The 18,630-nt window shown below is 66.3% G+C and overlaps 1 protein-coding gene across 1 annotated transcript; it reads right to left on the bottom strand.

The window, feature by feature from the left end:
* Positions 1 to 398: 398 nt before the first annotated feature.
* Positions 399 to 17,476, bottom strand: CRISPLD2 (cysteine rich secretory protein LCCL domain containing 2). The gene is made up of 14 exons (XM_056136992.1): positions 17,195 to 17,476; positions 15,648 to 15,766; positions 13,779 to 13,911; positions 13,446 to 13,561; positions 12,109 to 12,209; positions 9,256 to 9,399; positions 7,911 to 7,971; positions 7,396 to 7,462; positions 7,030 to 7,160; positions 6,332 to 6,375; positions 5,297 to 5,369; positions 4,170 to 4,245; positions 1,217 to 1,350; positions 399 to 489 (listed from the first exon to the last, which is right to left on the bottom strand). The coding sequence occupies exons 1-14, from the start codon at positions 17,432 to 17,434 to the stop codon at positions 435 to 437; spliced, it is 1,494 nt and encodes a 497-aa protein (XP_055992967.1). The 5' UTR covers positions 17,435 to 17,476; the 3' UTR covers positions 399 to 434.
* Between the last annotated feature and the right edge of the window lie 1,154 nt (positions 17,477 to 18,630).

Genomic DNA, 18,630 nt, shown 5'->3' with positions numbered 1-18,630 from the left:
CAGGCGCGAGCAGGACGGGCCGTGGGGAGGCGAGGAAGGGGCTTCGTGGGTCTCTGGGGGGCCGCGGCTCAAGCACAGATGGGAGCGTGCCTGGAGCTGCCGCGGACCCCCAGGCACAGACCCACGCTCCCAGCCCACCCCCACTCTGGGCCCGGCTCACTGTCTGACCAGCAAACATGAAGCACAGCTCCCCTGGGTTCGAATCGTACCATGTGGCTTAAATAACGCCCTCCGAGGGCAGGCCAGGAAACTCCGTGCGCCCTGCGCCCATCCCTACGGGGGCCTCCCGGCCCATCACGTCGAGAATCCAGGCCCTCCCGGGGGGCTGCAGCGTGGGCCCGACAATAGACAGCACAAGGGGCGAGTCACCGAGTCCGCAGGGGACGGTCCCAGATGAAGCCCGAAGCCCTCGGTCGGCCCTTCTCCCCACGGGCTCACGGCCTGACTGCGAAGATCCGGAAGGCGTTTCCGTCCCGAGGGGCCCGCAGGCTGGGGAGGAGAAAGGCACGTCACCGGGGCAGGGAGGAGGCATGCGGGCAGCGAGGGGCCCCCGCCACCAACCACTCCCCTCGCCCACCTGCCCGTGTGTGCCAGGGCCCGCGTGGGGCAGCAGCTCAGTACAGGGGTCAGTCCCGGGAGGATACGGGGCCATCTGGGTGCCAGGACGGACTTGGTGCCGACCACATGCAAGGCCCGGCCCCTGTTCCTCCTTAGCCCCAGAACCAGGAACCTGGTGGGCGGCTGGGGAGGGGCGCCCCCTGCCTGCCCCAAGGCTGCGCCCTCCCCTCCTCTTCCTGGTCCTTCTCGGGGTTCAGCTCCGGGGCAGCCAGTGGGGTGCAGCTGCCCGGGAAGGCGGCCAGGAGCCCCACGAACGCCCCCACCACCTGCTGTCTACGCAGGGTGGGGGGGCCTTTCTGGCCACTGCCCAGCAGTGCCCACTCTCCGCAGGGCTCCCTCCCCAGTGCTCCAGAATTCGCAGAGCCCCAAGCCCAGGATGCGGGCCTGCTCGCCTGGTGTAACAGCAAACTGGAAACACAAGGCCCCTCAGTGGGCCCAGAGCCAGGCCGAGGCCAACAGCGGGAAAGGGGGCCTGGGTCAGGTCCCCAACACCCCACGGGCCCCAAGTGCAGAGCCCGGAGTGAGCCTGAGGGCTGCCAGGCCCAAGCCAAATGGGACTCCCAGAATTCCCTGCTGTCCCCCCATGCGGCAGCCCCACCTGTCCGACTGCACCCCGTTCCTGAACGAGCCCACGTAGGCCTTCTTCCTGTCCACGGGCATGAGGTCCACGAGCCCGCCGCTGCCTGCAGGCAGGACCCCCGCGTGCACGGCCGTCTTGCAGATGCTAGAGTTCTGCAACACGGAGGGCAGGTGTGGGAGGGGCCCGGCCCACGGACCCCGCGCCCCCTCCCCACGAGACCAGCCCACGGGGGTCCGGACAAGGAGCCAACGTCACTCCCCGCAACTGGAGGAGGGCGACCGGGTCCCAGGACAGGGCGGGGGTCTCACACCCGCAGGCCCCCCTGCGCAGGGCCACCACACAGACACTGGGGAACAGAGGCCACGAGCCACGCCCAGGCCCGGGCATCCTGGACACCTGCTCGGTCTCTACCCCCGCAGGGATGTGGGGACAGCTTGGTCACACCCACTCTCCCGGGACTCCCGCGCCCCAGATTCGGCGGCTCTGGACTGAGTCTGAGCCCAAGAGCCCAGTGCTGTTGGGGACAGTGCAGGCACTGTGGCCAGCGGCCCCTTCTGCACCTGCAGATGCCACCGGGGTGGCGGAGAGGCGCCGAGCTCTGGGCAGAATGCAGAGCAACGCCCCAGAAGCTGTGCCCGGGGCCGGCTCGCTCCAGCTGGGGCCTGGCCAGGCAGAGCCAGGCCCAGGGCTGCCCTGAGCGACCGCTCAGCGCCTGTGACCCCCACAAGGTCAGGGAATAGCAAAGGAGGGAGGAGCCCGACCCATGGTGGGGCCCCCATCACAGGGTGGGGTCCAGGACACACACACACACCTGCATGCACACGTGCACACACGCACACACACATGTACATGGCCGCCTGCTCTGAAACTCCTCCACCCTCCGGGCTGGAAATGGAATTTTTGGAGCCTTTGAAGCCGGTTTCCTCAGAGCCTCCCTATCAGCCTGGCTGCCTGGAGAGACGGATGGCAGTGCCCCGAGCCTGCTGCAACTTCCAGAACATTCCAGGCGGTGCCCAGCACGGCAGGCTCCTGCTCCCTGTCCAGTCACCTGCTGCCCGAGCCACCTGGCCTGTGTCTCGGCACCTCAGTGGGGGCCCGGGGGTCGTGCCTGCCCAGATCCTGGGTCAGAGTCAGACCCAGCCCTGCCACAGGTGCCACCGCTGTGAGCGCCTGGCTGACCCTGGAGTGTCCCGGGCGAAGGGCACAGCTGGGGCCCCCAGACTGAGCCCGGGGATCTGGCCGTGCAGGAATCCGGGTGCAGCCCTTCCACGGCCAGGGAACCCTCCACATAAACCTCTCGGCTGAACAGATGTTCCGAGCGGCAGCGTCACTTCCCAGCAAGAGCGCCCGCCCCGCCCGGCCCGCCCGCCCCTCCCGGCCTCCTTCCTCCAACTCTGCTTCCAGCAGATCAAAAGCACAAACTCTGCTGCGTGGCCTGGCTTACGCTGCTCATCCTTATTCTTGAGCGTTCGACAACCAAGGCCGCAGGCTGGAGGACAGGCCGGCGGGGGTCACCGAGCCTGCGGCTCACAGGGCCCCCCGAGCTCGCGGGGTCGTCCCTGAGCACAGCTGGGCGTGGTCAAGAACCAACACAAGGCCCAGGTCCTTCTCTGCTCTCAAGCCGGCCAGTGTCGGGGTCCGGGTGAGGGGAGGGCTGGCCACGGGGGCTTAGGGGTCCTGTCACTCTGGGGATGGAACACCTGATGCCCCCAACTCTCCCTCTGGCCCCGGACACTGTCTTCAGGTAAAACATGGTGTGAGACAGCCAACACATGCCCTTGGCTCTGCGCTAAAGTCGGTTCTGAGTGGCCGGTTTTCAGGAGAGAAGATGCTTTAGGGGAGGGTGGGGGGGGGGGGCTCACTGCTCTGTCTGTCTAGACCCCAGTGACCTCCTGGTCACCGGAAGCTGGAGCAGACGGGGTCAGATGGGGTGCACGAAGCCGGGAGCACTGCAGAGGGAGGACTCCGCCTTCTCCCACGTGGCCCCCCCAACCTGGCTTTCTCCCAGGCCCCTGTCCTACTGGCTGGCCACCTCATCTCAAGCCACGACTCCCGCATTTACAGGGTTATCCTTGGGGTCCCTTGGAGCACCCTGGGGCCCCAGGAGACACCCCGGCCTGCCCAGCGACCTGGCTGGCTCCGCCCATGAAGAGGTAAATGGCCTGGCAGGAGATGACAGGGCCAGTCAAGCTGAGGCCCAGCCCGTCCCTAAGCCCTGGGCAGCTGGAGTGGACAGACTGTTCTGGAACATTCCTAGGAAAACCCAGGCCAGAGATAGCACAGGGGTAAGCGCTCGCCGCTCACGCGGCTGCCTCACTCAGAACCTGGTCCAATTCCTCAGATGGTCCCTGAGCACTGCCAGGGTCAGTCACCCCTGAGCAGAGCCAGGAACGGCCCCTGAGTATCACGGGGTGTGGGGAAGGAAGGGGGGAGGGAGGGGGGCAGGGAGGGAGGGAAGGAAGGAAGGAAAGAAAGGGAGGGAGGGAGGGAGGGAGGGAGGGAGGGAGACAGACAGACAGACAGCCGGTCTGGGGCGGGGCCTCAGGGCTGACCTGCTCGGCAGCAGGGGCCCAGGGTCAATTCCTCCACCCCGCGACTCCCCAGATATGCCACCCTGTCCCGGGCATGAGGCTGGCGCTGACCCTACACCGAAGGAGAGGCGGACGGGCAGAGGCGGAGTGCAAGAGGCCGCGGCCAGTGAGGGGCTCCACGAGCCTTTCAGTGGCAACTGCTGGGGAGGGCCGGGGGGCATGCAGGGGGGAGGCGGGCAGAGCGGCTCTGGAAGGAGGGCGCGAGGGGCTGCAAGAACAAGGCCAGTGTCACCGAGACCCCGTTGGCACGGGAGCCCGTGCACTGTGCCGCAGTCAGCGGGGAGACTGAGGCACGAGCACCGAACTGAGACGCGGGAGGCCTCTGGCGGGCATGGGGGGCGGGCGGGTGGCGATGGGGTGGGCGTGTGGGGTCCACTCACGTCTGTGTAGATGTTGGTTCCGACCACGGGAGCCCAGTGTGCTGGCTCGTCTGTGCAGTATGCCGGGCAGCGGACCCTGGGAGGCGAGAGTGTCAGGCCCGGGCCCCCCACTCCGCCCTGGGGAGGGGCAGCCCTGCTGACCGGCGTGACCGGCGGGGCAGGTGCCGTGTCAGGAGCAGCTCCCGGGAGGGCAGGAGGGTGGGAGACGGCTGGGGGCTCGGGTGGGCAGGGCACGGGGAGCCAGTGTGGTGAGCGAGGGTGTGTGTGTGTGTGTGTGCGCACGACACGGGGTGAGTGTGAGTGTGGGTGTGTGAGTACATATGAGTGTTTGTGTCTGTGCGAATGAGTGGGGTGTGGGAAGTTTGTGTGAAAGAATGTGAGTGAATAGTGTGACTGTGTGAGTGGCGGAAATGAGCGAGTGTGATTGTGTGCTAGTGTGTACCTCTGTGACTATGCAAGTTGTGAGTGTGTGAGTTGTCTCTATGACTATGTGAGTTGTATGAGTTGTGACTGAGTTGTGTGTCTGTGCGACTATGTGAGTTGTGTGACTGCGAGTTGTGTGTGTGACTGTGAGCTGTGTGACTATGAGTTGTGTGAGTGCGTATGAGTATGTCTATGTGTATGTGAGTGTGACTGGGTGTCTGTGTGAGTCGTGTGTGTCTGTGAGTGTGACTGTGGGACTGTGTGTGTGACTGCGTGTCTATGTGAGTTGTGTGTGTTTGTGAGTGACTGTGCGTGTGACTGACTGTGAGTATGTGTGTGTGTCTGTGTGAGTTGTGTGTGACTGGGTGAGTGTGACTGTGTGTGTCTGTGTGAGTCGTGTGAGTGTCTGTGAGTTGTGGCTGTGTGTGTGAGTCATGTGAGTATGTCTGTGTGAATCTCTGTGTGACTTGTATGTGTGTGTGTGTGTGTGTGTCAGTATATGTCTCACAGAGGCGCGTCTCAGACCACGGAGTAGTGGCTTCATGGCGGCCGTGGCCCCCGCAGCCCCCTGGGAGGCCCCAGACAGGCTGGATTCCGCACATGGCAGCTGTTTTCTGGGGACACACACTCAAGGGTCACGTCGAGACGAGCTGGGGGAGACCCCGGTGCGATCCCCAGCCCCTCCCGAGCCCGTGGGGTCTTACCGCGGGCAGTGGGTGCCCGGCTTCTCAAAGGGGCAGAGCTGGGACACGGTGGTGTAGCAGTCCACGTCCTGCACTGTGAAGGGCACAGCGGCCGTCACTCCCAAGGGCTCGGGGGTCCCTCGGGGGTCCCAGCCATCCTTCCACCCGCTCCCCTGTGTCCGGTGCACAGAAGAGAGAACTGGGGCGTGGGGATCCGAGCCCCCAGCGGGCACCCCGTCTCCTGTGGTGCCACACAGCCTGCCGGGGCCACTGGGCAGGAAGGCGGCTCTCGGCCCTGCAGCGGTGAGGACCGTGCCAGGGTGCCCCCGCTTGGACCCCTGTGCCAAGAAAACTGATCTTCATGCCGCCCGAGTGACAGTCTGGTGGGGAGGGCGTTTGCCTTGCACGCGGCCGAACCGGGTTCGATTCCCAGTATCCCATAGGGTTCCCCAAGCCCCGCCAGGAGTGACCCCTGAGCATCGCCCGGTGTGACCCAAAAAGCCCCCCAAAACCAAACCAAATCCCGATCTTCAGAGCAGCCGGGATGGGGGGTATCTGCCTTCAGGCTGCCCCTGCCTCTCCTCTGTCCCACCCAGGGGGTCCATCAGACGGGCTCAGCAAGCCAGGGGCAAACCGCGCGGCTCCCTTCCTCTCCGGAGAGCACTCGTGGGAGCAGCCCCTGAAGGCCCTGAGCGGGGGCCCCGTCTGACAGCGCCTCAGCCTGGCCTGTGTCCTGGAAGGCCACACCCATGCGGCCACATGTGCCCGTGCCAACCGCGTGCCCTCCTGCCAGTGTGGTACAGGACGCAGCGCCCGCGAGAGGGAGAGTCGGGGCAGAGACCCCCGCACCCCGCGCCTCACCTCAGCCCTCCCAGCACCCCCCTCCCATCCCTCAGTCTCGGCTCCAGAGACAGGAGCGGGCGCTGACACCGAACCCAGCGACTCCGACAGGTCGGAAGGCCTTTCACCCCAAAACCATTCCCTCCGCAGGGCCGCCCAGCGTGTGGAGAAGGCAGGGTGGGCAGGGGACCAGAGGGGACCCCCACCCCAACTTACCTTTCACCTTTGACACCGTGAATGAGCTGGAAGCCTTGTATTTACTGCAGGAAACAGACAAAGAGGTGAGCGTGGACGGAGCATCTGCACGGGCCGTCGGCCGCTCGGGGGCCGTGTGCGGGGCCCAGGCCCAGACCCTGCTCAGAGCAGCTGGATGTTTCTTTTGTTTTGGGGTCCACCCAGGATGCTCAGGGCCAACGGCTGGCTCTGTCCTCGGGGATCACTCCGACTAGGCTCAGGGGACCAGATGGGGTGCTGGGGATCGAACCCAGGTCAGCCATGTGCAAAGCAAACGCTCTCCCTGCTGTGCTCTCGCTCAGGCCCTGGAGGCGTTATTTTGGGGAGGTAAGGGCTGCCTCCAGGCCTGGGCTGGTGCGGCTCCCCCCGTCACCCCCAAGAACGCGGGATCCCGAGGAGGCAGACTGGGGGCTGGCCCTGGCCTGCCCACTCCTCAGTGTCCACGAGACCGAGGCCCTGCACCATGGTGGGAATTCCTAGGCACGTGGACAGAACCCCCAGCAAAGGGGCAGGGAGAGGATGGAGGGACAGAGGGAGCAGGGCCATGCCCAGGGGTCTGAGCCAGGACAACGGTCTTGCCCAGCCCACCCGGTCTTCCCTCCCCAGCAGCGCCCCCCAGCTCCGCCCTGCCCAAGGGAGCAAAGGGAGGACCAGGGAGCACTGGGGGACTGGGCTCCTACCTCAAGGACTCCACGCCGTTCCTTGTGGACTTCACGAAGAAGGGGACCTTCCCGTTCCTGGTGATGTCCACCAGCCCCCCTGTGTCGTTCAGGACGCCGTAGTGGATGGCCGCCCGGCAGATGCTGGAGGACTGGGAGGAAGGGCCAGGAGTCCGGCTGGGTCCAGGCTGACCCGGCACCCGCCCCCCCCTCCCCCGCACCCCACAAGGCGCCTTTGTGCCCGGCTTATCCCCACAATCCCCCTCTTCCAGCAGAGGCCACCAGGGCCCTTCCCAGATTAGCAGATTAGTCCCGGCTGGTGGGGACAGGCACGGGCCCCGCCCGCGCCCCCCGCCCGCGCCCCCCGCCCGCGCCCCGCTCGCATACGCTCTCGTAGAACAGGGTCCCGAAGATCCTGGCCCTGCTGCGCGCGCAGCCCGCCGGACACTGGTACCTGCGGGCAGGACTCGTGGTCGGGGTGGGCACATCGCCCCGCGGCCCTCAGGCTCCCGGCATTAGCGGCAGGGTGGGTGCACTCGGGCCCCTGGGTGCCGGCCCTGAGGGGGCGGGGCGGCCCTACTCTGAGGGGCGGAGCCTACTCCAAGGGGTGGAGCCTACCCTAGGGGGCGGGGCCAGCTCTAAGGGAGGCGGGGCATGCCCTGAGGGGCGGAGCCTACGGTGAGGGGCGGGTCAGGCGCTGAGCAGCTCTAAGGGGGGCGGGGCGAGCTGGGCCCTGAGGAGTGGGTGGGGCGGGCCCTACTCTGAGGGGCGGAGCCTATTCTGAGGGGGCGTGGCATGCCCTGAAGGGGCGGGGCAGGCGCTGAGCATGCTCCGAGGGGCGGGACGGGCCCGAGTCGGTGGGGTGCACGCGGGCGCCGGCTCTGGGGCCCCCCACGCCCTACCTGTTGCACGTGGACCCTTTGCACTTGTCCTTGAGCTTGGTGTCACAGCTGACGGTCTGGGCTAGGGGCAGAAGCAGAAAGGCACGTCACAGTGGGCGGAGGGAAGGTGCGAAACCAACTGTCCCCTGCCCCCACTAGGAAGAACTGTTTGGAACATTCCGGAACCGTGAGAGGGGGCGCAGGCTGTCGCCCAGAGACACCCCCTTACAGAGCAGAGGCCCCGGGGCCTGCGGGGGTTCCTCAGGCCTAGGGACAAAGGGGCAGGATGCAGCACCCCAGTCCCGGACGCCAGAGGACAGCTGAGGTCTCCAGGGGCCCCGGGGCTGCGCAGGGCTGGGCTCACGAGGTGGGGGGACCCGGCCTGCCCACCCGGCTCCCCACGGCCAGCTGGCTGGGCTCTGCTTCCTATTCTGTAAATTGGACGGAGAATTATCAGACTTGTGGACAAGCACTGTGGTTGGATCAAAGATAAGCATTTTTGTTTTGTTTCGGTTTGGTTTCTTTTGGTTTGGGGCCACACCAGCTGTGCTCGGGCCCCCTCCTGGGGAGACTCGGGACCCTCCTGGGTGCTGGGGATGGGACCTAGGCTGGCTGCGTGCGAGGTGCATGCCCTCCCCACTGTCCCGTCACGCTGGCCGCCAGTCATGTTAGACCATAGCTGCGTGTCGCTTCACGGCACCCTGTCCTGAGAGACGCCCAGTGCCCAGCCCTTGGCCAACAAAAACTCCCAGCGGACAGACGCACAAATGGACGGAAGGCTAGCAGGCCGGGGAGTGGTCCCGGGAGCAGGGCCGGGGGGTTACGAGGCAGGGCAGCCGGCTTCTCCCTGATGGACAGAACATGGAGGCCGGGGCTGGACACTGGGGCCCCCCACCCAGCTCCAAAGGAGTGAGTAGAGCATGCAGGAAAGGGGCCCTGAACTCTGTCCATCTGGGGAAGTCGAGGCACCCCGGGTGCTGAGGGGAGCCTGGGACAAGGGCCCGATCCCAGCAGCCTCTCGGGGCGCAGTAAACGCTCCTCCAAGGGGTCTTGGCCCCGGGGGCTGCTGACCTGGATGGGGCTGCCGAGTGCTCACCCATGGGGCACCAGGGCCCCCACTTTGTGGAAGAGCGAGGTGGACGCTGGATCCCTGGGGCCAGCTCTCCCGGGAGCCTGGAGGGTCCCGACTCAGCGCAGGCCCATCTGGAAGGACGACGGGCGCCGCCCTGCCAGCCGAGGCTCTGGAAACCGCTGGGTGCGTGCCCTTCTGGTGCCCGCCCCGCCCACGCCAGCACCGCTGTCCTGGCACCGCTGCCCCGTCCAAAGCTCCCACCCTGCAGGGGTGGGCGGGCAGGCAGGCACTCACCCATGTAGCTCACGGCGGGGGCTTTCTCCGGCTTCCGGGGAGGAGTGGCACGGGGCGGGGCCCAGTCCTGCGTCCCCACGGGGCTGGACACCGTCTCCACCTCGTTCGCCTCATCCGGCTCAGGCTTTGTGGGGTGGGTCCCTTCTGGACGGCAGGGGGAGAAACAGACAGTTTGGGCGTGGGGAGGGGCTGAGGCCACACCCCACGGGGCCAGGCTCAGTGGAAATCTACCAGCCGGTCAGCCGGGCCCCAAGGCAGCGGTTAACGGGGCCTGGAGCCTCGCACCCACACCTGGACGCTCAGTGGTTCCTTGTCCACTCCTCCTGCCCACTTGTGGCCCGGAGTCCCAGGAGTGACTTTGAGCTCTGCCCCCAAGTTACGCTTCCTCTGGGCGGAGTCTTCGCTTCATCACGCTGCTTGAACCCCCCTCTGCCTCTGCACCCCCCAATGTCCATCTGTGTCCCCAGGACTCTCGTCACCAACGCTCAGCCCCTTTCTCAGCACCCCAGTTCCATGATGGCCCCCAGGCCCAGCTCCCACCCCCAGAGTCACTTGGTCCGTCTGGCTCCACACGACCCGGCTGCCTCATAGCCACAGTAGCTGCTCAATAAAACTGCAGTGAGAGCTATTGCCGGGCTCCCCAGAGAATTCTTTTTCTTCTGGGAAGACGTGTCCAGGGATGGAGAGTTCCAAATCTCCAGGCACGGAATTTCGAATGCCCCCTGGGCCCCGAGCTTCTCGGGGTCTGGAGAAGCCCCACATGCAACAATGCGCCCTTTCAGACCGGTGGCCCGGCCTCTCTCTGGAAGGTGCAGTGTCCTTTCACCGGCGGCGGGACCCGCAGCCCAGACTCGTGGCTTTCTCAGCCCTGACGGTCTGGCCGGGCTATTTCAGAACTCAGGCGGACAGTCCTGCCTCCCACACATGAAAGGGGCTGAGGGGCTGCATCCCAGGACCGCCAGGCCTGGGGAAATTCCGCGCCCGGGTCAGCGGATCTGGCCCCGGCCAGCCCAGATAGACACTGGGCAGGGCCTGTGTGCAGGCCGTGAGCGCCCAAAGCGAGCACTGTCCCCGGGGTTCACTCAGACGCCCTCGGGAGGCCTGGCCAGCCCCTGGGCACCGGCCGCAAAGCGGATTCAGAGGTCTAGCCACTCCTGGACGCCCAGGGAGAGTCTTCCCGGTGACTCTGCCAGGGAAAGGCCTCAGGGCCTGAGCCGGGCCAGAGGTCACCGCGGCCTGCCGCACCCCCAGCCCGATTAAGGACCTTAGGCAGATAAGCTGCTCTGCGGGAACTTCAGCAGGGCCAGACTTTCTGCTCCCCTGCCAAGGGGACTTGGGAATTTTCCACCAAAAATAAAGCAGCCGAGACAGGACGCCTGGGGGCGGCTTAGCGGCTTCTCAAGTATCTCTGCGGTGTCTGCTCCTTGGAAATGCGCCTCTGAGCTTGCGGCTGCAGACAGGGAGCACCTCTGCCCGGGTCCTGGCGCCCGAGAGGCACACAGCTGCAACCACAGGTGCAAGGAGAGGCTGTGTGCCTCCGCGCAGGGAGGCAGGTGCCTGGCCCGTGTGAATCAGGGAGGGCTCCCTGGAAGAGGCACAGCACTAGAGAAGGAGGCACTTGCCAGCCAGGGTCCAAGAGAGATGAGGCCACAGGAGAACCGTGAGGGCCTTAGGGGCAGACAGGAAGGTCCCCTGTACCTCCCAGGGGCTGACAAGGACTGAAGACGAAGGACCCTCAGTGCCAGCTGCTGTTCACCCTGCCGGCCAGGGCTCAAGGGAAGTCTGCTCCCCTCACTCCCAGGTGGGGAAACTGAGGCCCGGGTGTGGGTGGGATGTGCAGGCACCCGTCTGTCCCCTCCTGAAACACTTCCCTGCGCCTCACCGGGCACGCTTCCTCCCCAGGCTCAGACACCCAGGGGGGCACGGCCCCCCGCCTCCTCCCGCAGCCCCCACCCTGAATTCGAGCCTGCAGGTGCTCGGCAAATGTGGGTCCCGGCACACGCTCTCGCCCGCGCTCTCCTGCTCCCCAGAGAACGCTCCCACCAAGGCCCAAGCCGGGCCTTGCACACCTGGGCTAAGTCGGCCCCGTGGCCCCGTGCCCTGTGCTCAGCCTAGGGCCGCGCTGAAGTGGGGGTCGAAGGTCGCCCTCGGGCAGCAGGACCAGCAGCGCAGCCACGGCTCCCGAGAGGGCCCGGGACCCTGCCACTTCACCCCGGAATCCATGACCCCCCAGCCCCCACCCCAGGGTCCACCATGGAGCCACAGGACTCACTGCGGCCCCCGGGGCCAGCCCTGCTCCAGGGACAGAGTTCGAGGCCGGAGCCCGACCAAGAAAGGCCTCAGGCACAGCGCCCCTTATGGAGACGGAGATGGGGGGCAGAGGGCCCCCCCAGAGTCAACCCACAGCCACACGCATGCCAGGCGAGTGCCCCGCCACTGACCACGTGCTGGCCCCCAAATTTCCCTTTTTATTTTTAAAAGCTTTTCGCTGCACCCAGCAGTGCTGGGGGATCATGCAGGGTTGGGGCCTGCAGGGCGGTGGGGGGGAGTGTTGTGCAGGGCTGGGTCGGAACCCGGAGCTCCAGCACGCAGAGCCTGTGCTCACCCTCAGACACCCCCTTCGAAAGCTGCCTGAAGCCTGAGCGAGGAGCCTGCGTGGACCCCGGGTGCCAGGGCTTCCGCCCGGCCTCTGCTCCCAGTGTCCTGGCGGTGTCTGATCTGCATCCGCCTGGGAAGCCACCGGGCAGGGCTGCCACAAGGACCCCCGGGGTTGGGGGGGGCGACCCTTGACGCCTCTGGCCCCCCAGCTGTCCCAGGGTCCCAACCCTCCGGTCCCAACCCGGCGTTTCCTACCTCGGTAGCACAGGTTGTTCTTACAGCTGCCTCCGTAGCTGGGGGGGCATTCTGAACAGGGCTGGCCACTCTTGTAGGGGGCTTCTCCAATCCAGTTCCCTCTGGAGACAGAGCAGAGTGGGGAGTGTGGAGGATTCTGGGGCTAGCTGAGCACCCGAGGACCCGAGGACCCCGGCACTGGCCCTTAAGAAAAGGAGGCGAGGCGGGAGGGACAGTGGGGAGGGCCTGGCCCGGTTCCATCTCCACACCCCAATCCCGAGCCCTAGCAGGAGTCATCCCTAAGCGCAGAGCCAGGTAGAAGTTCTAAGCTGGGCGAGAAAAATAATTAAAATAAAATAAAATAAAAGGGGAGGATGGTTCTAAGGGAGCCCCTAGCTGATTTTAAACAGGCCAATGCAAAGGCCCCGTGGGCCACCACGGTCTGGCCGGGAGCTCCTGCCCCTCCCTCACACCGGGAAGCTGGGCCTCCCCGGCCCTCCTCCTGGGAGCCTGTCCCAGCCCTGCTCCCGCGGCGGCTCCGTGCTCACAGTGCTCGGACCCAGAGCAGCGCACGAGGCCGTTCCGGGCACCTGTGCGTGCCGGAGGCCCCCGCAAGCACAAAGAGGGGGTAACCTGGTGGGCTCGGCCTGCGGGGAGCCGGACCCCAGAGAGGCTGGCTGTGAACACCCGTGAACACCAGGTCTAGCTCGCTGAGCTGCTTTCTAGGAATTCCCATTTTGAGAAAAAAATTGAGAAAGTCAACAGCAAGACGCAAGGAAACTGGCCAGCCAGTCCACTGGGGCAATTTCACTGGCTGGAGCCCAACAGGGAGCAATTTCATTGGCTGGAATCATTGGGGGCGATTTCATTGGCTGGGGTCATTGGGGCGATTTCATTGGCTAGAGCCCAACAGGGAGCAATTTCATTGGTTGGAATCATTGGGGGCGATTTCATTGGCTGGAGTCATTGGGGCGATTTCATTGGCTGGAGCCCAACAGGGAGCAATTTCATTGGCTGGAGCCCACCGGGGCGACTTCATTGGTAGAAACCACAGGGGCGTTTTCAGGTGGAAGCCCCTGGGCGTTCTTGTCCAGTCTCTGCGGAAATTAGCCCTGGCCAGTGGCAGGAGGGAGGGGGACGCTGGGGACCGACGGCTGGAAGCACAGAGTCCTCCCTGCCGTGCTCCTCGGTGCTCCTGCTGCTGGGTGCGTCCCCAGTGCCGAGCCAGGAAGCACGCGCCCGAGTTCCAGGGACCCGCCGGGCCTCCCCGCGCCCAGGGGCCACCGGCGGGGCTGCTCGGGGACCCACGGCCACCGCCGTGCGACCCACCCGGCGGGGGTCTCGCGGCTGGCTCTTACTTGGGGGAGTAGTTGCAGACCAGGTAGACGGCGTTCTCCCAGACATCGCCCCACACGCTCATCCTCGGGCAGGTGTGCACGGCACAGCCGATCTTGGTGGTGGTGGCCCAGACGATCTAGGGCAAGGACACGGGCATCAGGGGCGGGCTGGGGCTGCAGGAGCCAAGGCTAAGGGACCAGAGCTGCGGGGTGTGGACACGCCCCACGTTTGTTTCAAGGACGAAGCAAACCAAGGGGACACAAGGAAGCACCGCGACCTGGGCACCGCGGGATGTGGGAGTGTCCTGAAAGGGGGGCGCTAAGGTGAGGCTGGCGGGGAGGGGGTGGGCTCACCTGTGTGTAGTGGGTGCACATGGCCCCCGAGCAGCGCTCCGGGCACCAGGGGTTGCACTCGTGCGGGGCAGGGTAGGTGTAGTCCTTCACCTCGTCGTACCAGGACTGAACATGGAAGGCGGGAGAGCGGTACCTGGGGGGTCCAGCGCCGCGTTAGGCCCACCCGCTGCGCCCGACACTCAGGAGACCCCGGGACAGAGTCCCCAGGCAGCACAAGCCTGGAGGGGGGTCTGGTTGACCCTGGCCCGGAGCTGGGCAGTGCTCCGAGAGCCTCAACTCAGGTGTGGACTCAGGCCCCCGAGGCTGTCCCCAAAAAGCACAAATGAGAGGCTCCGGCAGGGAGGAGAGGCGGAGTCCCTGTGCGGGAGCCCCCCACTCCGATGCTGTCCTACAGGTCCATAAGCTACGAGGCCGCAGGGCTCCCCCCCACCCCCCACCCAGGGGCCCAGTAGCTGCAGGCCGGCTGGCGGGTCACAGGGTCAGGCCAGAGAATGAGCAGAAAGCTTCCTGCTGATTTCCGTCCCGAAGCTGGGGTCTTTGCCCCAAACCTGATGCGATGTTTGCATCAGTTTCATTCCTGGGTTTCCTCAAGAATCCCACAAGAAGGTGCGGACTGCCCGACCCAGCCCGGAGAGAGGAAGGCCAAATCCCTCTGCCTCAGCCCCCAGGCAGCTGCTCCGACCTGCACAGGAGCGGGGGGTGGTCAGATGTGAGGGAGGCCGTGAGCGCTGACCGCCCCCCACGCCCAGCCAAGGCCAGCGCAGCCTCCCACTGCGGGGCCTCACCAGGAGCAGGAATTCCCCCAACTTCCTCTCAGGGCCTTCGGAGGGGGCTTCTGGGAAATGGCAGGGCTGCCTCGGGCAAAACAGGACAGCTGTGTTGTGTAGACACCTGCAGGACACCTTCGGGACACCTGGGAGATACCTGGGAAACACCTGGGGGACACTTGGGGGGGGGACATCTGCAGGACATCTGTGGGACACTGGGAGACACCTGCGGGACACCTGCAGGACACCTGGGGGACCCCATGGGACCCCTCCCGAGTCCCCTTCCCAGTGTCCTGAGCGACTGACTAGGTCACTGCGTCTCCTCCGGGTGACCCTCAACGCCAGAGCCCGGAGCTGCCGAGTCTGGGGTGCGGCCCCCTCCCGAGCTGTGCTTGAGAGAATATTTAGTTTCGGTTTTGGGGTCAATCCCTGAGCAGCAGTGCTCAGAGCTTAGTCCTGGCTCTGCACTCAGGAATTTCTCCTGGGGGCCTCAGGGCACCGCATGGGGTGTCAGGGCTCAAACCCAGAACCGAGTGTGTACGGCTGGCACCCGCCCTGCAGCCTGTGGTCCGGAGAGGCTCTACGTGTTGTTCTGGGGAGACTTCCCCGCAGCACTGGGGGCTCGGGGGGGGGGGGGGCTGCCGAGGAGGTGGGGCTGCTCCCAGCCAGAGGCGTCACCAACCAGGGCCACACCCAGCGGCGGAGGCTGGGGTCCTCTAAACCACACCCAGTGGTGCTCAGGGGTTAGGACTTGGGTCCCGACAACCAAGTGTTCACCCCAACCTGAGCTCCCCTGGCCCTGAGGGGCTCCATGAGCACTGTTAGCGGAGTCTCTCACCGTGCTCTGCACCCACACCTCAGAACCACCCCCGTCACTTGCAGGGTCTGGGAGGGGCGGCTCCACTGGGGACCACCTGCGGGGGCAGCCACGGCCTGGACCAGGGAGAGAGGAGCGGTGGGCAGCCAGCCCCTGCCCCACGGCTGGACCGGGAGGGACAGAGGCCCAGAGAACATTCCCCGGGTGCCTGTGGCTGCCCCAGCCTAGGGCAAACGGGCCGAGAAGCAGCAGAACCAGCCGCCAGCCCCACGGATCGGGACTCACCTGCCCCAGTGCACGGCCAGGTTCTGCCCAATGGACACAAGCAGGTGGGTGGGTCCGTGCTCCCACTGGCACTCGTGGGCCCAGGCGGCCGCCGACCGCTCCAGCTCCTCGTCCCAGGTCTGCAGGGAAGCGGGAGGGGTCAGAGCCGGGCGGACAGAAGCTCGCGGGCCACCCCTTCCCGGCCCGGCCCCCTGCGTGTCTCTCTGGAGTCCTGACCCGCGGAGGGGGAGACGGCCTGACCCGGCGGGCCTGACGCCAGGCCTCACAGTCTGCTGCTGGGGGGCGCTGCACGCCCCTCCCTCCTCAGCCCGCTGCCCCCACCCGGCCTGGGGAAGAATGAGAGGGGCTCGGGGACGTCCGGGGAGTCGGGGGTGGCGCAGAGAGGGCTGTGTGCAGTGCCAGCCCTGGCCTGTCTCGGCCCTGCGGGGTCCCTCGTGGCTGACGCGCTCCCCGTGTCTCACCCCAGAGTGACAGGCGCGAACACTTCGCACGCCTGACCCCGGGGCCTGGCAGAGGTGAAAGGATGCGGCGGGCGCGGCCCAGGCGTGAGCACAGGCCCTGGAATGAAGCGTGGGTAAGGCAGGGGCCAGGGCCCGCGGAGGCACGTGTGTGGATCATGCATGGGCGATGCGTGTGTGAGTAACGCAGACATGCCCGGGTGATGCACCCGAACACCAATGACGCGGCCGCGGAGGCCCTGCCTCCTCCCACGCCCCCCACCCACCCCCTGTGCCGCTCAGTCAAGCACGTCCCCCGCGGGCAAGGCGGGGGCCCCTTGCAGGGAAGACCCTCGGACCCTCTGCCCTCTGGGATGGAGCAGGGCAGAGCAGTGCTGGTGGCAGCGTGCAGGGGTGAGCAGAACCTGGTGGGCCGGGGACGGGGGAGGTGGCTCCCCTTTCTGTGACTCAGTTTCCCCGATTAAGTGCATTCGTGGCCCAGGCTGGGCCGGGGGGGGGCAGCAGGGAGCTTCACTGGGACACCTGGAGTGACGGCTGAGGCGTGTCTCTCCTGCCTGCAGCCCCAGAGGGGTCACATCTGCGTCTGGGCCGTTTCAAGGGGCTCCACCAGCCCAGCCCGGATCACCACCAGAATGAGCCTGGCATGCGGCCGGCCAAAGCGGAAAACCCGTCACTGAGACGGAGGCAGGGTGGCAGTGCCCGCGGAGGGCTGTCCTGGGTGAGCTGGGGCCCCGCCAAGAAGGGGCCTGACCTCCCCCGGCTGCAGGGGGGTTGGGGAGAGCAGAAAAACCAAGGTGCGTCCCGCGGAGCCCCAGGCGTGAGCGTGGCCGCACACACCTGCACCCCGCGGGCATGCAGGGACTGGGGGAGGGTCAGGGATCAGGGCCGGGGTCATAGACGTCCCCTCTCGGGACCCCTTGGCCCCCCACTGAGGACATCCCAAAGGCAGAGGATGGACAAAGGCGGGTCGGGGAAAACAGGGCAGGGACAGGGGGTCCCGACTCGGGACACAGGCCCAGACGTCCCTCGCGGATCTCCCTGTGGAGACTCCGGTCACGGTGCTCGGAGCGGGCCCCTCCGGTGGCTCACCATGTACTCCATGTTGGAGGCGGGGGGGTACACCTGGCCTCGCAGCTTGTTGTGCAGCAGAAGAATCTCCTCGCGGTCCGCGTGGGGGATGGCACGGCGTGCGCGGCCGTGCGGCTCGGCCCCCTGGTACTTGCCCAGGAGCCTCTCCAGCTGCGTCACGTTGCCCAGGAGGAAGCCGTGGGCCCCGCAGACGAGCAGCGCCAGCCCCAGCGGCACGGCGCCCGTGGGGACCCGGTGCATGGCTCGGGGGCGGCCGAGAGCGTGCTGAGGGCGAGGAAAGGAAGGTTCTGGAAGGAAGCAGAGGGAGGCGGGGGCAGTGAGGAATGAAGGGCCGCAGCTGTATCGCCCCTCTGGCAGACGCGTGGACCAAGGAGCGGGCCCTGTGCAGGGGAGGGGGTCCCCCAAAGGCTCGCGGCCCTCCCTCTGGGCTCAGGCAAGAACTTGGGGTCTCCTGCCCCAGGACCCTGGGCTGCGCCTCTCAGACCCCCCTTCAGGCAAGCCCTGGCCCCAAGGGCACTTGGAGCACTCCTGAGAGTCCCCGGGACCCCAAGAGCCTGTCAGGGTCCTCGCCCATCGCCCCCTGGGTGCCCCCGCGGCCGCACCTCCCCAGCCAGGAGGCTCTGAGAACCGCTGCCAGTTCCCAGCAGCTCTGGGAAGACGCCGGGGCCTGGACAAGCCTCAACCCAGATATAAATACCCTTGGCGGGGGAGGGGGCTCAAGGACTTGTGGGAGCTCCCCGGCCTCAGGGGAGCCCAGCAGTGACGTGGGACCCTGGGAGGCGTCCGGGAGCCTGTCCCGGCGGGCAGTGGATGCAGCAGGGGGAGAGCCGAGTCGTCACCCAGGAGCAGCTCGGGGTTCTGACTGACGTAGCCGGGGCAGGGCACCCCCCAAGGCCTGAATGTGCACGGCCTCTATGACTCAGCGGGTTGTCTGAACTCCAGGAAGGGGATCCCCAGCAGGCGGCGGTGCACCCCGCAGCCTGGGAGCGTCCATGAAAGAGCCACAGACGCGCCGGCTGGTCAGCAGTGGCCTAACGGAGGGTCTCGGGTCAACTTCAAAACAGCAGACGTGGGGCTGGAGAGATGGCACAGCGGGGAGGGCGTTTGCCTTGCACGCAGCCGACCCGGGTTCGATTGCCAGCATCCCATATGGTCCCCTGAGCACCGCCAGGAGTAACTCCTGAGTGCAGAGCCAGGAGGAACCCCTGTGTATCGCCCAATGTGACCCAAAAAGAAAAAAAAAAAAAAAGCAAATGTGGGCCTCAGAGATGGCAGCACTGCAGGGCACTTGCCTGGCACATGACTCACCCAGGTTTGATCCCCAGAACCCCCAAGGGTTCCGGAGCCCAGCTGGAGGGGTCCCCAAGCACAGAGCCAGGACTCGGCCCTCAGCCCACCAGGTGTGACCCCAAACCCAAAACCCAAGTCGAACGAAC

This window comes from Sorex fumeus, unplaced genomic scaffold, assembly GCF_029834395.1.
Source record: "Sorex fumeus unplaced genomic scaffold, SorFum_2.1 ptg000122l, whole genome shotgun sequence".
Taxonomy (NCBI): Eukaryota; Metazoa; Chordata; class Mammalia; order Eulipotyphla; family Soricidae; genus Sorex; species Sorex fumeus.
The sequence above is the reverse complement of the archived record's forward strand: the minus strand, read 5'-3'. Positions and strand labels throughout refer to the sequence as shown.